This window comes from Diadema setosum, chromosome 8, assembly GCF_964275005.1.
Source record: "Diadema setosum chromosome 8, eeDiaSeto1, whole genome shotgun sequence".
Classification (NCBI taxonomy): Eukaryota; Metazoa; Echinodermata; class Echinoidea; order Diadematoida; family Diadematidae; genus Diadema; species Diadema setosum.
In genome coordinates this window covers 31,311,103-31,336,249 of record NC_092692.1, presented here as the reverse complement: position 1 = coordinate 31,336,249, position 25,147 = coordinate 31,311,103, and the positions used below count along the sequence as shown (strand labels likewise).

At 37.1% G+C, this 25,147-nt stretch overlaps 1 protein-coding gene across 1 annotated transcript in view; it reads right to left on the bottom strand.

Annotated features, from left to right (window-relative positions):
* LOC140232202 (unconventional myosin-XV-like) overlaps positions 1-25,147 on the bottom strand; it is a 158,702-nt gene that overhangs the window by 132,340 nt on the left and 1,215 nt on the right. Inside the window, exons 2-3 of the mRNA XM_072312340.1 lie at positions 12,737-12,916; positions 1,478-1,582 (exon numbers count right to left, since the gene is read on the bottom strand). Of these exons, the coding sequence (XP_072168441.1) occupies positions 1,478-1,582; positions 12,737-12,745 (114 nt within the window). The 5' untranslated portion in view covers positions 12,746-12,916. The remainder of the gene's footprint in view (positions 1-1,477; positions 1,583-12,736; positions 12,917-25,147) is intronic.

Genomic DNA, 25,147 nt, shown 5'->3' with positions numbered 1-25,147 from the left:
TAATGCAGAGTTTCTTAGCTCATGGTGAATTAGTAGTAGTACCCAGTAATAATGACTGTCTTTGTTGCAGTCCACATTGCAGTTTACAAAGTATGCAGTTCACAAATTTTACAGTAACCACTCAGCTTGCATCACACAATCTGTCTCATTTGTAAGGCAACAGATAGAACAATTACAGATCCCTCGAATTTGGCTGAGAACAACTGTGACACACATATCCCTGTAAACAAGCTCATTGTGGATCTTCTAGACCCTCTGCAACAGAGCAGTAGTGACATCATTTGTCTCCTTCAACTTTGCCAGCTCAATCTCATCCAATAAAATGAAAGTGCTTTTGTTTTGGGGTTTGATGCACTCTTAGAATACAAGTTACTTCCTCAATTTATTTACATCCACCAAGGATGTCCTATACTACTATCAATACAAGAAATGACTTGCTTGTCCACATGTGACTTTAACAAATTGTACATTATACACCTGAAATTCAGGTTTATTTTAAAATCAAAGTGATGTGTGTAATCAAATGTCTTTAGATTTGAGAGTATCTTGCAATAAACACTGTTTCTCTACAGTGAGAATAAAGGAATTATACAGCTTTTTAAAAGTGCAGCTGATTCCTTAAACTCTACACTACACTGCTCATTAAAACCAGTTGTACAGGAACCTGCAATCATGACTCTAGTTTCAACATTATGTACACTGTGGCCCAAATTCACGAAGGTGGTACAAATGAAACCATGGTTTAAACCATGGACAAAAACCATGGAACGCCAAAAGTGTTGCATGGAATATTTCGTTACGAAATCAGTCATTTCGTTGATGAAATGATTATTTGGTAACGAAATGACAACATTTTGTAGCTAAATGAACATTTCTTCCACGAAATGATAACTTCATTAACGAAACGGTCATTTTGTCGACGAAATGACCAATTTCGTAACGAAATATTCCGTGCGACACTTGGCGCTCCATGGTTTTTTGTCCATGGTTTAAACCATGGTTTCATTTGTACCACCTATGTGAATTCGGGCCTATATGAATAAACCATTTCATGATCTGTTGTATACATTTGCAAATCATTGGCACTCAAGCTGGACTACTTTCTTCGATTGGCACCGATGCCTGGAAACTAACTGTTCGTGAATAGAGATTACTTAATCCCCCTAATCCCTATTGTGTCATAAACATGGCCTCCCTGTTCGACTGAGGCACATTGCCACACAAAAGTAGACTTGCTAACATTACACATACATGTAGAAGTCATCTTTGGAGGGATGAACTGCATGCTGTGTACCTGGGCATGGGTTAAGAAAGCTTGAAAAAATGTTTTCTTCATATCATGGCCAAGTTTGACAGCATTTTTCCATTGAGTCAATCAATACTACTGGTACATGTAGCTTGACAAATTGACCATGAGGACATATTTGGTTAAGATTGTGAAATCTAATCAAAAGTTCAAGAAACCTTTTTAACTCACCTTCCCGTCACTGGCACAAAGCACTTTCATCACATTGCTGTCTGACGACACAATGCGGCCTGGTACTGGATACTCCAGCCCACCGTCAAACCATACCAGGGACCCCTGCACATGGGAATGGGTATGAAACCACATTTGACACTCAGGAAATTTATCACCATCAATATGTGTTTTATAGAAACCTGGAATGAATGAATGGGTGCTTCAGACATCAACTAGAAATGTCGCTATGGCGACTGATGCCTCCGCCATAATGCATGATTCTCCCAATAGGTGTATGGTACAATGTCTTCACAATGTGTTATGACAGTTTCACAAAACTGACAAAATATTGAAATGACAGGTTTGTCAGAAATATCTTGAATGTTCACTTTCCTTGAACTAGGTTTGCTATAATTGTCTAAGAGTGCAGGTACCTGTATTTGGGGAATTGAGAACTTTTACTTGACTTCTGACCTACCCTTTTATAAGTTTATGCATTGAGTAATTTTCAAGGTATGAAAAAAGAGTGTAATTACAGTATAAAATATACATATATTATATTGCATTTAAACCTGACCTTTGACCCTTAACCTTTGACCTTCTGGCTGGAAATTTCTCAGAGAATCTCCATTAGGGAATACATGTATATATCAAGTTTTAGTTTTAAAAATAATAATGTAAGCATTGCATATACTAGTATATAATGAGGGAAATAGTAACATTTTGAGGAATTGACCTTGACCTTTGACCCCCTGACTAGTGACCCATGACCCCTACATTCCCAAGAAAATCCCTGCCAGTCAGTACATGTGTATGTACCAAGTTCCATGAAGATACATTGAACCATTTGCAAGAAAAGTGAAATTGTAACATATTCACCTAACCTTTGACCTTTTGACCTTTGACCTTATGACATGAAACTCTCTCTGGAGAATCTTTATGCAGTAGTACATGTCTACAATAAGTTTCAAGATAATACCTTCGGGCATTGCATGGATATGGGGGAAATAGCAATGTTTTTAGCATTTGACCTTGACCTTATGACCTTTGACCTCTTGCCAATGTCACTAAAATCTACTCAACTAATTGCCCCATCATACAACATCCTTGGACCAAGTTTGGTGAAAGCTGCTTCATCCAGTTTAGAGTTATCACATAAACAGATAAATTTTAGGATTTGACCTTGATCTTTGACCTTTGACCTCTGTCCAATTTCACTCAAAACCTAATCAAGTAATTGTCCCATCATACATCATCCTCAGACAAATTTTGGTGAAATTTGCTGAATCCAGTCTTGAGTTATCGCGTAAACAGATACAATTTAATGATTTGACCTTGACCTTTAACCTTTGGCCGATTTCACCCAAAATCTAATCAATTAATTGCCCCATCATACTTTATACTTGGACCAAGTTTGGTAAAATTCCAGTCAATATTAATCAAGTTATCGCATAAACGAATGCGGACGGACGTACGTACGGACGGTCGGACGGACGGACAACCCGAAAACATAATGCCTCCGGCACCACTTCGTGGCGGAGGCATAAAAACTCATTAAGCACTATAGGCTGCATTTATCTAACTTGAGAGAAAGAATCAAGATTCAAAACGTGTTTGGAACAGTGTTTGCAAATGTGGTTTGAAACGCGATTCTCGGGGAGCCGCATTTATCTAACCATCATACAATCGCAATTCGAGTGGTGTCAGTGCGCAGCTGCTTTGCGCCATTTGACCCTGGAAGTAAAGGTCAACTGCTACCACCAAAAATGCCTCCTCAGTCACACACAAATAATGGGTAGAGAGCACTGCCGGAAACAGCTGGGATTTGACCTTGAGATATAAACGCGTTTCAAAATTTCATTGCATTTATCTACTCACACAACAGCGATTGTGGTCTCAAACATGTTTCAAAACGCCCTTTGAAAGGCGTTTCAAAACGACGTTTCTAAATGCATTTGAAAACATGGTTGCGTTTATCTAACCCCTGAAAATGCCTCAAACGCGTTTCGGATCGTGATTCTGGGTTTTTTTTTCTGTCACTACCTTTACATTTAATGCAAGTGGCTTCTGGGTAGGCAATGTAAAAACAAAAGTGCAAAATAACAGCCAGTTTTCAACACTGTTCAATTGATAGTCCTATGTGTTTCAATGGGGAGAGAAAAACTGTTCAACACAAATGATACAGAATGATTTACATGTATTTTCTGTGTTAAATCTCAAGCTTTTGCAAAATCTTTTGAAAAATCAAAATTTTTTGCACATCTGTTTTGACAAGCATAAGCACTAGATCATCCCCAAGTATCACTGGACAAACATACTGTATGAAAGGACAAAAAGTGACATACACTGCTGCACGTGGTATCTAAAGAGTTTGATGGGGGCTAATGGATCACACACTTGAAATTCCTATTGATCTTTGGAAGACAACTAAAGAGCGCTGAAGCAATACCAAACCGCTCTGAAGGTTTCGTTTTCTCTTGCACAATGGTTTCTTTCACATGCTATCAATTATAAACTAGTATCGATACTCAATTATCTGCATTGATCTTTGCACTTCAAAGTAACTTCACTATGAAAACATCTAATCAAATCCATTAATTGCTCATTGTACAACTTGTCAGTTTCAAATGTGGTTAATCATTGATAAACTGAAACATGACATCCAATTAAAATCACACGGATCCTCCTTTGATATGACATTAGATGCACATTAAGTTGAAATAGGATCCATTATTCAGTATTTTATTTCAGCATCCAAGAGTCTAGGTGCATGATTATGGCAGCAACTACAAACGCTGCTACTCTTACAACTTTGTCCTATACAAGTTTACATTGAGTTCAATAAGTATTCCAAATTTGTTTTGAACTGCTTAGAAATTAACTTGAGAAGTTCCATCTGAAGTCTTTTTCCTGATTTGGGGGCATAATGCATCATTACCATGGCAACATACAAATGTACTTCTACTCTTGAAAATTTGTCCAGCACAACTAGATATCACAGTTACTACGTATGCCAAATTTCTTCTTAATTACAGCCTTCCTATAACAGCCTCAAGTGCCTCTGCTGCAGTAGAAACGCTACTGGCTTTGAGAAGTGGCTGATCCAGAAGTTTAATAATCACTGAAGGTCATTGCCAGCTAACATGAACAAACCAGCCATTGTGACTGACCGCCACTGATAAATGCTGTGCACAGCACTTGCACACTTTTGCACTCATAATCACATTTAAAATTATGTTAGAAATTCAAAAGCCTGCATCATTTATCAGAGGGGAAGTCAGTCACCATGAAAACGGAGCCAGCAGTCAGAGCCCACTTATGAGTGGGCGACCCGAGCAGTATTTGAACAGACAACAGACTGGTTGCTTTTTTGAGCAGGCTTTGTAAACCTCCTTGAGGAGGCTCCAAATTTCACCAGCAGTATAAAGGGGACATAAGTGCAGCAATTTGGCCTATCCCTTCTGATTTTAAATAAGAACTAGAAATGTCGCTATGGCGACTGGTATGCCTCCGCCATAATGTACATAATAGTACATGTGGACAATGTGTGATTACATTTTCACAAAATTGGCAAAATATTAAAATGACAAGTTTGTCACAAATGTGTTGAATGTTCACCTTCCTTGACCTAGGTTTAATTGGATGAATAGGAGAGCATGTATTTGGGATTTAAGGACTGTAACTTGACTTTGACCCATTCAAACGTTTATGCATTGAGTAATTTTCAAGGTACAATGTATGGAGAAAAAGTGGAATTTCTGTATTGAATAGTAAATTGTTACCATTTTCATCTGGCCTTTGACCCTAAAATTCATAATAGATAATCACTGTCAGGCAGAACATGCATAAATATGTAGTACGTTTCAAGATAACCTGAGCCAATTCCGAGATATGGAGGAAAAACTTAGTTCAGCACTTTCCCTTGATCTTTGACCTTTTGACCTTTGAGGCAAAAACAAAAGAAAAAAAAACTTTCCAGAGAATCTCTATTAGGTTATACATGCATACACCAAGGGTAAAAAAAAATAATCCTGCTGGCATTGCATAAACAAGAGGGAAATAGTAAAATTTTGAAGTGTTGCCCTTGACCTTTGACCCCTGACCTTTGACCCCATGAACCCTAAATTCTCTAAATAATCACTGCCAGTCAGTACATGTAAACATACTATGTTCCATGTAGATACCTTGAACAATTTCCAAGGTACAAAGAAACAAGGAAAAGTAGAAATTACGCGGTGCGTAATATATGTCCCCGCCGGAAGTAGCATTTTGTAGCAAAATGTGCAATATAAGTCTACAATCAAGGTCAAAGGTCAAAGAAGTCAAAGGTCAAAATTCTGTGTAACAGTTTTGAAGCCCTCACCTAGTGCCATCACATAAAGCAAACGGAATCAAAATCGGGTTAGAAATGGCGAAGGAGTAGCATTTTGTAGCAAAATGTACAAGCAAGGTCAAAAATCAAGGTCAAAGGTCAAAGGTCAAGATTCTGTTTGGAAGTTTTGAAGCCTACACCTAGTGCCATCACATAAAGCAAACGGAATCGAAATCGGGTTAGAAATGGCGAAGGAGTAGCATTTTGTAGCAAAATTTACAATATAGGTCAAAAATCAAGGTCAAAGGTCAAAGAAGTCAAAAGTCAAATTCTGTGAAGAAGTTTTGAAGCCCTCACCTTGTGCCATCACATAAAGCAAACGGAATCGAAATCGGGTTAGAAATGGCGAAGGAGTAGCATTTTGTAGCAAAATGTACAATATAGGTCAAAAATCAAGGTCAAAGGTCAAAGAAGTCAAGGGTCAAAATTCTGTATAGAAGTTTTGAAGCCCTCACCTAGTGCCATCACTTAAAGCAAACGCAATCAAAATCGGGTTAGAAATGGCGAAGGAGTAGCATTTTGTAGCAAAATGTACAATATAGGTCAAAGGTCAAGGTCAAAGGTCAAGACTGAAATTCTGTGTAGAAGTTTCAAAGCTCCCATGTAGTGCTATCATATAAAGCAAACAGAATCAAAATTGGCTCATAAATGACAGAGAAGTAGCAAATTGAACATTTTGATCACACACGGACGCACACACGGACGGACGCACGGACGGACGCACGGACACACACACGTACGGAGCCCGTTTCATAGTCCCCTGCTCGAACTCGTTCGGCGGGGACAAAAAGGTGAAGTTTTAATGTTTTTATTTGACCTTTTGACCTTTGAACTTTGACCTCATGACCCAAACTTTCACCAGAGAATCTTAATTGGGTAATACATGTATACACTAAGTTTCAAGAAAATATCTTCAGGCATTGCATAGATATGATGGAAATAGTGAAATTTTATGTATTTGACCTTGACATTTTGACCTTTGACCTTGAGCATGTGCACCCAAAAGTTGATAGGCACAACTTCACCCCCTAATACACATACATGCCAAGTTTCATTAGGATACCTCAAAAGGTTTTGATAGTTACCCTGTCCACAAAATTCATTACGGACGGACAGAAGGACGGACGGACGGAAGGACGGACGGACGGACGGACAACCGAAAACATAATGCCTCCGGCACCACTTCGTGGCGGAGGCATAAAAATCAGGATGATGGACAAGGGGCTTGGCAGTTTGTATGACACTCCCTTGCCAGTGTTTGTAGCCAGCTAGCAACGAACTCTCATTTTGAGCTCTGACCAATTGATGGAATCAGGCACGCACAACTTGCTTGTGAACTTTGGCAACCACAGATATAATGTACTTTTACCCTTGGAGGCACCAGAAAACACTCCCCATGTATGGAGAAGCCATGTTTGACTCACAAACTGTGCATTGTGACAGTGCACTTGGGGAAAATGTGAATGTAAAAGCAATTTACTGCAAGAAAATACCTTTTTCACTGAGGTAACCTTCTCCACTTCCAGAATATTCTTTTTGTTTCAAACTTCTTTTGAGAATCACACATTTTCATATTTTGGACATGGCTGAAATTCCCTGAAGTTTTGAACATGTCGAAAATGATAACCTGTGAGTGAATGCATGGTGTTTGTGTGGGTGTATGTATGAGTGTACAACATGTGTATGGCTGGTTTCACTAGTATTTTTTTTTTCAGTAAATTGACCAATATCGACTTAAGGCAGCTATATTGCCTATTCTTCTCTTCTATGAGGTACATGGCTATTCTTGGAGGAAGACAAAACAAAGACAATTAGACTAAAGGGATGAAATATTTACATTGTTTGATAACGTCGCCATAAGTTTTAAAATCTGGTGAGATTGTGAGCAGTAAAATATGGCCCTATTACAGGTTGAAATGACCTCTACATGCTTTTAAGAGTAAATATTTGTGACTGACTAGATTTATTGTTGTTTGCAAGTTTGCATGGTAATGTACAATGTAAATGAGGAAGAGAGGTTCGCAGTAACACTACGGGTAAGTAGTCCACGAAATAATTTTTGGGGGGGTTTTTGTTTTGTTTTTTGTTTTTGTTTTTTGTTTTTTGAGAAAGAATAACTAATAAAGAGGAGAGGGAAGAAGGGAAGTAATACAGGGAGAGTGTAAGGAAGGCAAATACTGCTTGCACATGTAGAAGAGAAGTGATGAGCTAGATGGTGAGGTTGCGATGAAAGAGACAGGATAGGAGACAGGGACAGTTGGATGGAAGAATATAGTGAGAATCTGGTTAAGAGTTGCAAAGTTGGTGGGGGAGAAAGATAAACCAGAGAGGAGGAAGGAGAGGGGAGCAGAAGGTTGGAATATCATGGAGACATTAGAGAGAGAAGTGATGAGATGGACTACTGTAGGAAAAAGCTTTGGGAGAGAAAAATAAACAATAATTAAAGAAGTCCTAAAAGGACTCCTGTGGAAGAAGGAATGTGAAGAGAAAGCAATAATTCAAAATGCAATCCCAAAATGGGAGAGAAGAAATGAGAACTCAGTCCCAGCAAACAACTATAAAGTGGTGATGAGGTCTTTCAACAGATGGTTGGGTTGTGATGAATGAAGGAAATTAGAACAAAAAGGAAAGAAAAAAAAAGATTGCCTCGAAGGGAAGTTATGACTGTAGGATATTAAAGGGAACGATGGAATATAGTTGGTGGATAACTCTTCTTGGGAGAGAGTTGTGAAATAACTGCACAAAAGCTCTTCATCAGGACATTCTAAGTGCTTGAAGTTTCAGGCCGATTGGTTGTCCTTTGTTCAAAGACTATCACCTCTGCATAATGATAAAAAGTCAAGCTGGTATCATCAAGTATCCTAGAGCATCTTAATCATCATTTGTACTATTAAAATCTCCAGTGCTTTTGCACAGTCATTTTTATGACTCTCTCTAGGAAGAGTTACTGAGTATTAAATTCAGCCTATTTTCAGGACTTCTTCCCCTTAATATCCTTCTCTTCAAGTTCACACCTCTTTTTTGTTTTTTTCTTCTTCCTAATTCCCCACTTTTGTCACAACCTAAGTATGTACCGGTAGTACTTTTTAACACCACAACACCACTTTATTGTAGATGTTTGCTGGAACTAATTTCACATTTCTTCTCTAACATCTTTAGGAGTTCACTTTCAGTTATTGCTTTAATTATCCCAATAAATGATTTCAGATATTAGACATTGCCTAGGAGCACAAGTGCCATTTGTGCATACACAGGGATTGATAAAAAAAATGACAGAAAAAAAAATCTTTTTTTTAAATGTTTGACCATGGTTGTAGTGTACTGTTTTGCTTATTGTTTTTGTCCATTTTAGAACAGGCAAACCAGCAAAGTTTGACAACATTTTTAACCACAATGTTGCACAGTACATGTATCATTGACATGCCATACAAAAATGTACAATGGACTTTGGTGATGGAATGGTGGCTTGATAGAGATGACATATGAAATAGAAAACAAATCGGTACATAGTGCACTCGTTATTGTACTGTGTCCTTCTTAATCAAGGCACTGGATAAAAACCCTAGTGTGCAGGTGCAGTTTAGAAACTGGATCTTGCTGAAATAAAGCAGTTCCTACACTGTTTTTTTCCCCAGCTGATTTTAAGATCAACACACAATTGCACTAATAGTTACGTTCAGACGGCAGGCCCTAACCTCGAGGTTAGGAAACCTCGAGGTTTAGCTCTTGCCCCCTAACTGCGATGTATGTCCACACGACGAATCTTAACCGCGAGGTTACGAAACCTCAAGGTTAAGCTTCTGCCCCCGTAACTACGAGTGGGTCCCACTCGATGTTAAAACCACAAAACCGGAAGTTTCAGCCCACACTGCTAACAAGGCGTCTATTTATTCTTTAGTCCAACCCTGTCGGACTCGCTTACAGGTACTCTTTTTCTCTGTCATGGTATGCAGAGATAGCACTGCACTGATGACTTTATGCCTTTATGAAGATATTCGTCGAAAACATTTTTTTAGCGTCAGAGAAGAATATAGAATACAGTAGCGAGTTCGACGTGTTCAGTTTCAGAGATCAAGCGCATGGGAAGAAAAGATGATGTTGTTGTGTCGTGCGTCACAGGTTTTTCACGTGTAGTGTATTTGTGGTGCACGTTTGGGAGGTTGACCCGGAAGCAGAGGGAAATTGTGGGGGCTGGAGTTTACGGCGAGGTCACTCTTAACTTGGAGTTCGTTATTTTTTGTGTCCACACGGTGCTTAACTACGAGTGGGGACCCCCCGCGGCTTGTGGTTAGAGCGCTAACCATAAGATTTCTCATGGCTTGAAACATCGAGCAAACCTCGAGGTTTGCTAACTACGAGTGCGTCTTCACGGTCCCTAACTACAAGCTCTAACCTCGAAGTTTCCTAACTTTGAGGTTAAGGGCTCCTGTCTGAACGTAACTTTTATTACTGATGGAATATGCAGTAAGCTCTGGATACGATGAAAACATCAGTGGATACATGTAGTTACACTTTGTAAGTCTTATTTATGAGACTTGTCAACGAATAGACTGCTTGTCTTTGAAGGAATTTTAGGGTCCAGAGACCACAGATTCATATCAGCTTACAGGTGGTTCTGTCTACATTTAATATATTGGGCTGATTAAAGGCTTACAAGCAATGTAAACAGAAAGTACAGCAGTGCAGTGTCGACTGCAGGCTATCATATCCTGGTCAAAGGGCACAATTATACAAGGGATCAGCGGGGGAAACCCAGAAAGATTGTCCTGTACCCACAGACTGTCTTAAGTGTAGATTACCGATTGACCTCTGACACAGAAAGGAGAAAAAAAAAATCAAAGGACCCATTGTTGTGGACAAGAAATGATACCATACTGTATAAACTGTAGCCAAATACATAAAACAGTAAAGTACCTTTAGGTAATGTTAATAAAACCAAATATAGAGGATCACTGTACAGCTCCTGAACATATGAGCATTAAATTTTGCAGGGAGATGGTTTGAGATGCTAATATCCCTTCAAAGTAAACATTAAGAGTAAAGTAATGAATGCATTCTTGAGTAGATTAATATTAATACGGATGTGTTCAATTTTCACATTACTTATATCACATATAAATTTGAATTAAATAAGCCTGTCCACACTATTTTGACAAAAAAAAAAAAAAAACAACAATAGACTTGTCTATTAAAATCAACTTCGAAGCATGGTATACCAATTTCGCAGACATACATGTACATGTACAGTACAGTATGTCCCAAAAAAAAATTACAACGGGGCTTTCTGCAATGATATCTTTAAAAATAGTGAATCAATCTAAATACAAATTCAGGGTATGGAACTATAACTCATTGCCCATGTCTTACAGAAAACCCCATTCGATTTGCTTCAGTGGTCAAAGAGAAATGAGGAATTTTGTAAAGGATATCGGGAATCTCTTCTGTCCAAGTTCTGTCTATTACTCACACACAAGATCATCAAAATGCTAAACTCCGATTCATGACATGCTTTACAACAATCCACATTTCTCTGTGACCGCTTAACCAATTAGAATGGGGATTTCTGCAAAATAGAGCTAAAATGTTATATTTTAAGACCCTGAAGTAGCATTTAAAAAAATAATCATATTGGGCGTTATCAATGCGAAAATCTGATTGTAATTTTTGGGGGGACATCTGCAGTAAGTCACCCCAAAAATTACAATCAGATTTTTTTCGAATTGATAACACCAAATAAGATCAACCTGTCTAAGTGCTACTTCAGGGTCTTAAAATATAACATCTTAGCTCTATTTTGCAGAAAACCCCATTCAATTTGGTTAAGCAGTCACAGAGAAATGTGGATTGTTGTAAAGCATGTAATGAGTCTGATTCTTCCAATTTTAGCAATTCAATGCTCTTGTGTGTAAATAATAGACAGAATTTGGACAAAAGAGATTCCTGACATCCTCTACAAAATTCTTCATTTCTCTTTGACCACTGAAGCAAATCGAATGGGGTTTTCAGCTGTAAGATGTGGGCAATGAGTTATAGTTTCATACCCTGAATTTGTATTTAGATTGATTCACTATTTTTAAAGATATCATTGCAGAGGGCCCGTTGTAATTTTTTGGGGGACATACTGTACACTGCTTTGTCTGTTTAGTAGTGTTTTTTTTTTTTGGGGGGGGGGGGTTTGGGTTTTGGGTTGTTTTTTTTTGGGGGGGGGTTGTGGGGTTGTTGTTTCTCATCTCATACTGAGCAAAGAAATCATCATAATATCATCAATTCTTTAACCTCCTCTGATAATGACAAAGATTACACTAATGTACTACTTCTCAGCTTGGACAAAAGATAACAACTCTGCAGTCAGATGAATGCAGTGGGGAAAAAAAAGTGAAATATTAAGCAGCCTTCTTTAGCTTCCATTGGCTGTCATCATGATTGTGACTTTTACAGCTTATGTACACATATGATAGCAAAAACAGAATCAAAGTGTTTGATGCATGAAATGGTAAGAATATCAATAAATGATTGTACTACTGGACACATATCTACATAGGCAAGCTGATCATTAAAAAAAATCAAAGTAAAAGAAAAATTGTTCAAATAAGTAACAAAGATGTATTTGATTATGAATGCATATGTTGTAATTGGCAGGAAATGCTCATAATCCAAAATGTCGGCATATTGTTGACAACTTTTACATTGTGTCTCCTATCCCCATGGATAAGAAATGTTATCATCTATAGGTAACAGGAATATAAGCATAAGAATCAGAATCACTTTTATATCTTCATCAAGTGTCATTAATGTAAATATTCATTAAAGCTTTGTTTTATTTTGGATGCAGTCCCTACACATACAAGTAGGGTTTTCCATGGGCTTTCATTTGTTAATGGTATTACCACAAGTGGCTTCCTTACCAGCTCCATGATGGCTGCTCACTGAGGAACGCTGCAGGAAGGATTCCAATTTGTCCTCTCCTGGAACTGAATTCTCTTTCCAGTAGAAGTTCTTCTCACTCCATCATTTATAGCTTGCACCGCTTTTTCAGCAGAGGTAAGATACTGACAACAAATCCAATTGTACTCACTGCAGGGTATCTATTTGGAAGAGCAAGAGAGATATTTGATACAAAAGTCAAACCAGTGCCAACAAGAATGTTGTGTAAGACTGTTGTAGGGAATACATTGATAAATCAATTAAATCTATATTTTCCATGTCAAATGAATACAGTTCTCACATTTGGTCTTCACTTGTTTGATCTAAAATACTCCAAATATTGATTTATTTATTTTTTTATAATATGCCACATCGGTCAATCTTTGATTACGGTTTTCAGGATGAATTCCATTTGTACTAGATATGACACTGATTTTAAAACAAAAAAGCTCATGCTCGATTTTGTTTTCAAGGAAATGACAGTTTGTAGTTATGCATTTTGCTGTTGCTATGGTGTTTCTGATACCAAGTAACCTACTACATCTTGTTTATAGATTGCCCTATACTTGTGGTACATTTTAGAAGGGGAAGACTTCTAAGAATGTCTGATATTACTGATCAACACACTAGTCATTGTTTAGAGGAAAGCATAAGTTGTCATCTGTCACGCAGCAATTACTTTCGCTTTTTTTTTCTTTTCTTTTTTTTTTTTTTTGGGGGGGGGGTAGGGTTTGTAATTGATACTATACACTGAATACATTGTCCTGCGCTTTAAGATAGGAATGTCTGTTGTCATTCAACGTTTGCATCTGGGCATGACTATTTCACTTCCACTAGAAGTTGTGCAGGTATTTGCATCAGTGAATACATCCAACAAATGGTCAGTGTTAATTCTGCGGTGCCTCTTGCAAAAGGGATGAAGTGCTATCCACACACTGCTATTTATTCAAGCCTCACCCTGCCTGCGTAAATTCATCACACTCATGGACCATTAAAAAAAAAAAAATGAAGTATGCGGCTCCTCTTCCTGCCCCTCCTTCCTCATCTGTACACACCCATTGGGTATACATATTTTGTTTAACCCGTTTAGGACAAGTACCGAGTATACTCGGGCAAGTATATATGGGAAATGGGTGTTGTAGCAAAATCAGCCTGTCCTCAACGGGTTAAAAGACACTTGTTACAAAAGGAACTCTACTTTAACAAACAACAAAAAGCACAGTATATTCATTGTGACTCTCAAATACCAGTGGAATAAAATTAACACTAGTTACTTCAAAGGACAAGTTCAACTTCATAAACATAAGGATTGAGAGAATGCAGCAATATTAGTAGAACACATCAGTGAAAGTTTGAGGAAAATTGGACAATCGATGCAAAAGTTATGAATTTTTAAAATTTTTGTGTTGGAACCGCTGGATGAGGAGACTACTAAGGTTCGTGATGTCATATGAGTACAACAGTGTAAAGAAAATGTAAAGAAAATTCAACATATTTTCACTTTTTTTCGCATAATAAAAGAGCACTTGACTTGCCTCTTTCTAAAGACAATGGGAATAACATTACCCATAACATATGTCAGTAACGAGTCAAGGGAATGTGCACTTTTTTCAAAAGATGAAACTTTGTGAAATTCTCTTTATATTTTCCTTATATTGTTGTACGCATGTGACATCATACACTGCAGTAGTCATCTCATCCAGCGGTGACTGCACAAAAACTTTAAAAATTCATAACTTTTGAATGGATTGTCCGATTTTCCTCAAACTTTCAATGATGAGTTCTACTAATATTGCTTCATTCTCTCAATCCTTATGTTAATGAAGGTGAACTTGTCCTTTAAGTAAAAGAGAAAGACTTGATATGTATCAGCACTCACAGCTATTGTATTTTATATAGACTACAAAAAAAAAAAATCAGGTAAATATACAGTATAACCTTTGTAACTATAAAATACCAGTGGAAGAAATTAACACAAGGTACTTTAAGTACTAAAGGAGAAAGACTTGATTTGTACCAGCACTCACACAATTGTATTTACTACTCAAAAACCCTAAAATTATTTAAATTGCATATATCAGTGTATCTCTCTTACAATAACATGACCTACTAAAGTAAAGAAACCCTGCATTAAGAAAAAAAAGGAAGAAAAAGTGTTCTTTATTCATTCAGGCAGCATTACATTACATATTTCTTTAGAAGGAAAGCATTCAGTATAATCTTCCTGTGAAAAGTATAGCATACATGTATGTGTTCATCTGCACTTTCTATTGGGGTAATTGTTTTAATGGGGGGGGGTGGAAGACTGTATGGGTTTAGAAACACACAAAACTAAGACAGTGAAGTCAATATCCCTGAGCATCCACAATTGATCATATCAAAGCAACCAAAAAAAAAACAAACAAACAAACAAATGAATGAATAAATAAAACCCCTTGATACACTAGAGTGAAGGATCCAAATACGGATGTTGCCCAAGATGAGGCACATGAAATCAATCTATCACTGAAGGTAATAAACTCCTGTACTTAACACTTCCGGACTGGTACACTGCCAGGAAGACACTTTCCACCACCCCTTGAAATATATCTTGCACAGTTTCACTTCACATGACAATACAACCGGAGTAATTCTCTGCACTCGGCAGGGTAAGATGAAATTTGCTTGTTTTTAATTCCACAGAATCAAAAAATACAGTGTAACATAATGTTGATGAAACACATACACTGTAATAAACAAAACACACACACATAAAAAAATTGTGTTGAGCTTTTATATTTGTGTCCAGTAATTTTTCATTACATAAAATGCATAAAAAGTTTCACTTTTACAGCCCATATGTGCCAAATTCCTTCTAAATCACTTTTAAACTGGAGAATTTCAATCTACAAGCCTTTTTTCCTAACTTGGGGACCATAATGCACTGTTACCATAACCATGCACTTTTTGCTACTCTTGCAAAACCAATTAAATGGATTCTTGATTGATGAAAACAGAAAATCTATACATATATGATAAAAAAAAATAATAATAGCCACAAATATGACAAAAAAAAAAGCTTGATATCATTTTGTAGTATATTGTTGTAACCTTTTACAAATTTATATAGAAAACTGAAACTCAGAATATAATTTGGATTTGCTATACATACATTCTATTTTCATTTATTTCTCTGAGAAGTCAAACTTCCATTATGGCAGCTCAGAATGTTCAGTTATGCATGGTTTTGTGCAGTCATATTATTTGAAATTAAGAATAATACAAAAAACAAATATTGGACTCACAATCTTGTAATAACACAACTGATTGACAGTAGATTTTGAAGCCCACAGAGGGTTTCTTAACCAATGATGTATGCACAGCAAAATAGTTTGTGTAAAACTGACTTGACTTATTATACTATTTATCAGTTCCTGTTTCTCAATTCAATGGCTCATTCTTCATTATGACTTTCAGTAACATAATTTTTACACAAACCTCAAAGATTAAGCTTGTAAACTGTCCACATCTACTACCAATTACTGGAATATAGCTTCCTGCCTGCCCCTTACATTCCAAATTTTGATCACAGGCCAAACAAAGAAAGGCTCTTGATTGTAATGTAGTTGTGACTTGCCAGCTTTATACTTCCATTCCATACTTCCTTCCATGATAAATTATATCCTTCCCGCCAATCCACTACCTTGGCGAGATATTCAATACAGTTTCTAATCATTGCTAAATGGCTGGGATCGGCGAGCACTCAAAATCAGCCAGGCCAGTAATTACACATGCACCAACTACTGCCACCTATGGTTGGAAGCATTTGCCATGCCATTCGGTACACACAGAGGTTAGCTTTACAATTACCCATGCTGTGAAATTAAGCTATTAGCCACCAATTTACGCTCTACTCACGTTAATCAATCCTCTGGCAGGCCAGCTATCAAGTACGTTTATCCTGCAGTATCCGAACGCTGTGTGTGTGTGTGTGAGTGTGTGTTCTCTTTATGAACAAGTCAATCGGCTGAGGACAAATCCCAGACTGAGGGGTTTTGAGATAGAAGGACCCGAGGTTGGCAGCAAAACTTTTATTCTTCCCGGTTTCTCAATGATTGAGCAAAAGATCTCAGATCTCCTACACCCCAACCGAACAAACACTTAGGCCTAGTGCAAACAGGCATGTCAACGATTAAATACAGGCAGCCAACAAAACACACAATTCATAGATCAGATCTAGCTGACAAGAATCATCAATGTATATGAGAGAGACAAACACAGAGAAAGAGAGACAGAGAGAGAGACTGACAGATAGTCGGGGGGGGGGGCGCAAGTTGTGGTACTGTGAAGGACAGGGAACATTACACCATGTATCTACTGCCCTCTTAAGGTGACAAATAATAATAATAATAATCAGTTCTTAGAATACATAATATCGGTGATAAGATAAGTCTCTATGCGCGTACAAAATTAATGAAACAAAATCTATCACATATTTTTCTATTCCAACATGTAATCAACTATTGGGTGTTTTCATGGGGTTGGGTCTTCTCTAGGTTTTCATGTTGTGCAGAGAATAAAAGTCATATTCTGAAAAATTTATCAAATAATTGTATGTGGTTTGCGGTTATTCTTGGAGAGAAATGTGTGAAGAATTATTTGATGGAAAAAAAAAAGCCTGTGTACAAATATATTTTGTCTGTGACTGTTTCACTATTGATGTCTCATTTTTTTTTTTTTTGTGGTTCAAGTTGTGACATAAATATATGCCATATTCATGGCAATGTAATAATGAAATATATATTCTTTCAGCATTATGCCTATCATAATAAAGAGAGGCCAGGTGACTTCTACAAAGTCTCTAAGGCACATAAACATGTGAAACAAAATAAGAACACCAGAGCATCTTGAAGCCAGGCTCAGACCTATGTTACAACGAAGTCCGCAGCGATTTTTGTTGTAACACAAGTATTGCATGGTTTTACATACACTTTCAATCATAATATGATCAGAAACTTTATTTCTATAATGAGAATCATATTTCAGGAGTATTCTTATCCAAAAATTAGCATCAAAATCCTCTAAATAAACGAGAAAATATGGAACATATTACTGTACTTCCGTGCAAAGTCTGGCGTCTTCGTGCAACACTGGATGAGAAAGTCGCGTATCGCAGCAAAAAAAAAAAAAAAGAGCTACCAACTTCAGCAATCGTATTCGAGTCACTAGCAGTTCTTCCCCAACGGCGGGAAAACCACTCATACTACAGCTAGTATACACCTACAGCGTACCTGGACAGTGCAAGATCTGTTTTTCTGCCGATGTCCATGTAACACTGGGACAAGAGTTTTGATGTTTCTGATGTCAATTGGTAAGCTTTTACGCTATTTTACAAAATAATTACATGCGTCATATTCTGTAACTGTATTGGAGGAAAAAAACGACATCTAAACCTCTGAACTGGCCAAAAATACGGTGGATGATGATACTGCAGTCCCACATACTGAGATATTTGTTACAGGTTCATGTTCGTAATTTTGATCGCCCAATTTTCCCCTCCATGCCCGTCTCTGCAAAAGGAGCATATGTTCCTCTCGTAAAAAAACGTACAAAAGTATATCAGTGTATCTTCACTGCAATATAAAATCATTTTACCTCCCGATTTTTGTGAATTTTTGGACCTTACTTTTGTCATTGGTATCTACCAAGGTAGACGTGCTAGAGTTAGTATTATACTAGTGGAAAACGTAGACATCCAGACTGCGTCTGAGCTAGAGAAATAGAGTTTGCCTTATTTTGTTGGTGCTATTTCGGGAACTAGGAGCTGTGAAATTCTTTCTCTTGAACAGATTTACTTCGAAAATGTCAATGTTTTCCTTCCAAGATTTCACTGACCTTAGATGCTCTAATGAAGTTAACATTTCACATGGGTTCACCGTTTCCATTCCACGTTCACCCACTGTGAAGTCTCAAAGCTAAAATGCCAGTTTCCTCAGTTTGGGTGGGTAATGGGTAGGAAAGACTTCCATATGTACCCCCATCAAAATTGGACTATTATTGCTCTATACTACAATTCCAAAAGAGGGCGACAATTTTGATGGGGGTTGAATAAAAAATGGGGCCTAGTATTTTGTTTGGGGTCTATTAAGGACCATAACTGTAACCGTAACCCTGACCCTGACCCTAACCCTAACCCTAACCACAGCTAGGATACCGGGTGCAGTGCCTTGCCCTTGCTAGCTTACATCTGAAAACAAGTTTTTAGCATAGAGTATGAAAATGATATTTTCCCATGTTTTACATGCTATATTATTATTATTAATATTTTCATCATTTTAAGCATAACCCATACTTTTTTTTTTCAATTTTGGTGGGGGGGGGGGGGGTACAAATGGAACTCTAGCCAATTTATGGGTATGCCAAGAGGTAGAAATGTAACCAAATTGTTCAAATTATTTAATTCCATTCATAAACACACAGACACATCAACAGGAATATAAAGTCAACCCGACACAAATTTTCTGTTAATCTTTTTATTCTATTTCTCTTTACATCTTTTGTCCAGTTTGTCGATGAATCTGCCATGGCTCCTCCTCTGCCACCGCTACATGTTAAACTATGTGAAAGAGTGAAAAGGACACATCCACAGCACTCCACAAACAGAAAGAGGTGGCCGACAGAGCAACACCCAAGAAAAGCGAACGTAACAAACTAGACAAAAAGAAAACTGCACAGAGGGAAAATGGACAGAAGAAAAACAAAAATAGAGGGCTAAATGGACATTGGAGAAAAGAGCAGAAATTAACTTCAAAGAAAGAACACGGAGAAGACAAGAAAACTTGTATGATTTCTCTTTACTAGTTTTCTTAGTTGAGTTAACAGTTGATGATGTTGTTAGTGTATATAAGGTCCAATTGTGTAAGGCTTGACTTTCTTCTTCTTCATCTGATTAAGTCTGCCTTCTTTCATACCAGAGTTACAAAGAACTGAAGTCTGTGTAACATAGGTATTGTTCCAAAGTTTTGTTCCAAAGGTATGCAGTAGGTATAATTCCAAAGAACTGTTACATTAGTGTTATTTGTGGGAACATACATAAAGTCTATATGTGTAGGTTTTAACATCTCACACCACAACAAAGGAAATCAGTTGATATGTCATAGTGTACCTATGTTACAAAGACATACTGTCCGTGTAACACAGGTAGTACACTGTGGGCACGGATGTTGTACGAAAACCCCTGATGATAACAATAAAATCATGTTTTCACTTGAATATTCATACAACTCACTTCCTTCAATTGTAGTATTTTTAAGAATATTGTTATTGTGTCACTCTTGAAGAAAAAGTTAAACCTTTGGTTGAAATTGTAAATGGTTTGTAGAAAAAAGCATGTTAATAAAAGTGTCTTGCAGTTGATATCAGAACATACAATCTTACTAATAATGATCTCATGTGCCTGTTAGATAACATGTTGATGTGTTATGGTGGAAAAAAAAAAAACTTGGATGTGTTCATTGTTATCATTTCAGAACACAAAATTACTGAGGATGTCAAAAAAATGAAGTCTGTGTAACATAGGTATTTTGTCATACCTGTTTACCTATGCTGACTGAAAGTGTGCGAAGTAATAAACAGATTTCTAGTGGAATAAGTTGAAGAATGGGATTAACAAATCAGGGGAGAAAGGAAATTTCAATTTACTCAACTTGAATTTTCAAGTTGAATGTCACAATTTCACAATGGAATTACCCAATTATCACAAAGGCGAGTTTCTAACACAGATTTGAATTTATCATAATCTGTAATGCATCTAATACCGAGAGGGAGATTATATGTATTGAATTATATTTATCAAAGAGAGAAATACATTTCTAGGCCTTGCTGCTGTATAGAATTCCTGTGGAGATTTGCTTTAAAGGGGGTGGCTAGTAACTGATCAGTGGGAATCAGTGGGAATGCTGGGGGATGATTGTTCCAATCCTTGTGGGATTCATTCAAGAGTACATTATATATCTATTGTTGTGTGAAAATTATTTGCTTCAGAATGGTCTCATATTCAAGTAATGTGCAGTTTAATATTTCCAGGTTTGCATGCCTGTACAGTGACGGGGCATTAAACTGCACATTACTTGAATATGAGACCGTTCTGAAGCAAATAATTTTCACACAACAATATATACATATAATGTACTCTTAAATAGTTCCCACAAGAATTGGAACAGTCATCCCCCAGCATTCCAACTGATTCCCACTCGTCAGTTACTATCCACCCCCTTTAGAGACAACAGAAAGGAAAAAAAAAATTGAAACAGCTAACAGATTATAAGAATTCATGTTTGGTATCCAAAACACTAACTTTCTGAACTTTAATCCTCACCTTTTTGGGGGGGGGAGGTGGGGGCTGGAGTTCTGCTCTTATCAAATGCAGTCCTTAAAAGCAGACCATGTGTTTTTTACACCAAAAATTTCATGTTCTGTTTATTTATGATATCCTGATAAAGTCACTTTATACACATACATAATGTATCACTGGAAACAATGTCTAGCCTCCAAACGAGGTTATTGTCCATGTCTAGTCATTCTAAACAAATTGGCATGTTCTGTTTTATTCATGAGATCCTGATAAAGTCACTTTATACACATACATAATGTATCACTGGAAACAATGTCTAGCCTCCAAATGAGGTTATTGTCCATGTCTATTCATTCTAAACAAATTGGCACTCCCCATATTTTGAGATTATTATTCTTTTCTTTCACAATCTATTCTAGAGTTCCCTGATACCACAACCTGATACTACAACCTGGAGAATATTCACTAAATATCCTCACTATGGCCATGGGAGCAAGGGAAATGACGGGACTGGAAGACACAGATGTGCATCACATCTTTACTACCCAATTAGTAGTTGCCTGACAACTGGTTAAATTTTTTTTTTTTTTTTAAATCTATCATCTCCCTCTTTTTCCCTCTGGTCTTTGTTTATCATCCTTATTACGACCTTTCTTCCTTCCTTCTTTCTTCATGTCTTTATTATTGTATCTTTTTCAGAGAAAGCAATGTTCTTGCTACAATACCATCTTCTACACCAGCAAGAAGTTAAGGCCAAGTGAAATAAAGAAAGTATTTTTCGTCCAAATTTTCGGAGAAATGTGACACGGGATTACTATTTTCTTGATTGGAAGCTGTTGCATACATCTGCAATTGCAATTCTGTCATGTAAATTGTCTTAACTCTTTATGTGCCATGTTCGCACATCCAACTCAGTCGACGGCGTGCCAACTTCGCATATTCCGCTCAAACCCACAACCCGCCCAAACCGATCGATACATCAACAATGACAACTTTTCTTGTGCTTACGTTCATCTCTATGATATAGCTTGCATTTTATGTGATGATTGACTATCAAGTGGTGTTCCCTAATAGATTTGCATGTACATTACAAGTTTCTGTCACTGTTTTGTGTGCAAAAGTCATGCCTTTACTGTAATGTTGCTACTGGTCATTTCAAAGAAAAACAATTATCGATTTGTCATACAATTTTAATCAAAGCATAGCTTGGAATTTTCTCTACAACTTTGCTCAGTAAATGTCCAATCTAACTAAAATCTATACAGATGTTATATAGATTTGAACAACAGAATGTTTTCTCAAAGCATGGCTATGCTCATGTCTCAGAATAATGTGGCACACAGGGACTTTCCACCATGGCACATAAAGAGTTAAAAATAAAATGTCTTCTTCGTGATATTGCAGACTCAGGTGCAAGCATGTTAGGCAGTGGGGGGGGAGTGCACCGGGCACATGCCCCCCCCCCCCTTATTTTTTCATTAAAACAAAAGAAATGAAAAGAAAAAAATTAATGGAGTGCTTGTGTGTCCCCCCCCCCCCTTTGATTTTCAACTGTAGTGGCACCAGAAAATTGTACTGAAGCCTTTTTTTTTTTTTTTTTTTTGCTTGCTTGCTTGCTTGCTTGCTTGCTTGCTTGTCAGCTGCTGAAACCTGAAGTGGCACGAGAAATGGCATTGGGAGCCTTTTTTTTTTTTTTTTTTGCTTGTCAGCCAATTAAACCCGTGAGTGGCCCAAGAAATATTTTTTGCACCCCCCCCCCCCTCCCCCCCCCCCCTTTATGGAATTCCTGGATCCACCGATGTAAGGTTTTTGAAATATTTAAGATGAGCTTGGACAAGTTTGAAACTCACTCATCATTAGGAGGTGCAAAACCACAATATAAACCACAAGCACGAAAGCAGGATGCATACGATGTACAATTTTCAGTGTGTGAAGAAAACTTGTCTAAATTCATGATATACTTAGTACATGTTTTGTTTTTTTCTCAACAGCGTGCCACCCCTACAATGTAGGCCCACAGCCACACACTACATACAGTGGCTGGTTTGTAGATCATTCTTGCCTAGTACAACATAAAGCTGTATGTGCACTAGTTAGATTCTAACGCAATGCCTACATGACAGCAGGATCTGTATACTGTAGGTACATTTACAATGCTTTTTGACAGTAGGATCAGTACATTGTAGATGAATTTACAATGTTTTTTTTTTTTGGCTGTCCATAGTTGTAATAAAAAAAAAGTTAATGTGGCAACTCAAAAAAGGATGCAAACGGAGATGCAAAACAGAAAATTTCTGATATTTCATCAGCATTTTGTTAAAAAACAAAAAGAAAAAAAAGTAAATAGTGGGGGGGGGGGATGATGCTGTTCCAAAATGGGATGTGCAGGATGACAAGAAACTGAGTGTAGCATCAGTTTTGACATTGAATGAGGAGGGCTACAACCTTGAGAAAATCCCAAAAATTCTCGTAGAGTGTTCTTTACTATTGGATTTCAAATTGAGAGAAAAACTTTAAAGGTCAGATGAGTTTGAAACACTGCATGATGTTTTAAGTGTATGACAGTCATCTTGAGTTCATTCAAAGAAGTCTTCAATGTTAAAAGTGCAATCAATTCACCACATAATTCATTTCATGTGATGGAAGAGAAGGGCATCTTTCACATGGCTTTTTCCTCAGGAGGGGAGGGGATTTTTCAGTGGCCATATGCAACAGGTGGCTAATAAGGCAGGTTTGACTGTATACAAAACAACCTAAAACTGCTTTAAAAAGTTAATGGTAAGAAATAAATGCAGCACTATGACCATCAGGGGAAAAAAAGAAAGCAAAATACACCTTATAATAGTACACCAGTTTTGCAGCCAAGAACTTGTGGTGTCACTGCACATTCATAATTTGGTCTTCATCTTTCAAACACCCATAAAGGACAAGTTCACCTTCATAAACATAAGGATTGAGAGAATGCAGCAATATTAGTAGAACACATCAGTGAAAGTTTAAGGAAAATTGGACAATCGACGCAAAAGTTATGAATTTTTAAAAATTTTGTGTTGGAACCACTGGATGAGGAGACTACTAAGGCTCGTGACATCATATGAGTACAACGGTATAAAAAATATGTACAGAAAATTCAACATATTTTCACTTTTTTGCACAATAAAAGAATACTTGACTTGCCTCTTTCTAAAGGCAATGGGAATAATATTACCCATAACATGTCAGTAACGAGTCAAGGGAATGTGTACTTTTTTCAAAAGATGAAATTTTGTGAAATTCTCTTTATATTTTCCTTATATTGTTGTACGCATGTGACATCATACACTGCAGTTGTCTTCTCATCCAGCAGTGACTGCACGAAAACTTCAAAAATTCATAACTTTTGAACGGATTGTCTGATTTTCCTCAAACTTTCAATGATGTGTTCTACAAATATTGCTATATTCTCTCAATCCTTATTTTAATGAAGGTGAATTTGTCCTTTAAATGGAACATATCAAAATAAAAAAAAAATCTCTCAACAAGCAAAGAGAGAGTAAAAAATGTCATCAGAAGAAACATCTGTGGATGCAGAAGGAAGATTATTAAGTCTTTATTATTCCAATCATTCAATTCTTGCATCGAGTTGCTTTTATTGAAATTGATTGACCCTACTGCATACATCAAATAAGTCTACAAGTTACATACGGTACAAATCAATGGTGAGGCTTACGCTTGAGGTAGCCTCAGCAGCATATGATCCCGCATCAAAACAGACATTTAATGAAAGTATTGAAACAAAAATTGAATGAAAAGAAAAACAAAGTCCATTCAACAGCAAGCAACCAGCTTCTTCTTCTTCTTCTTCTCATCCTTTTTCTTCTCCTCCTCTGCATTCTTCTACTGCTTCTTTTGCTCCTGCTCCTTCTCTGAGGAAGAGGGAGTACCTGGGCATTAAGGCTATGCCTACAGTGTAACAATACTATATCAGTGTGGACTGGCACAGCCACAGCGCTGTTAAATTCCACAAACCTATTATCATTGAAGTATCAACTTGTTAGAAATCTAAATTTGATTCATCGTT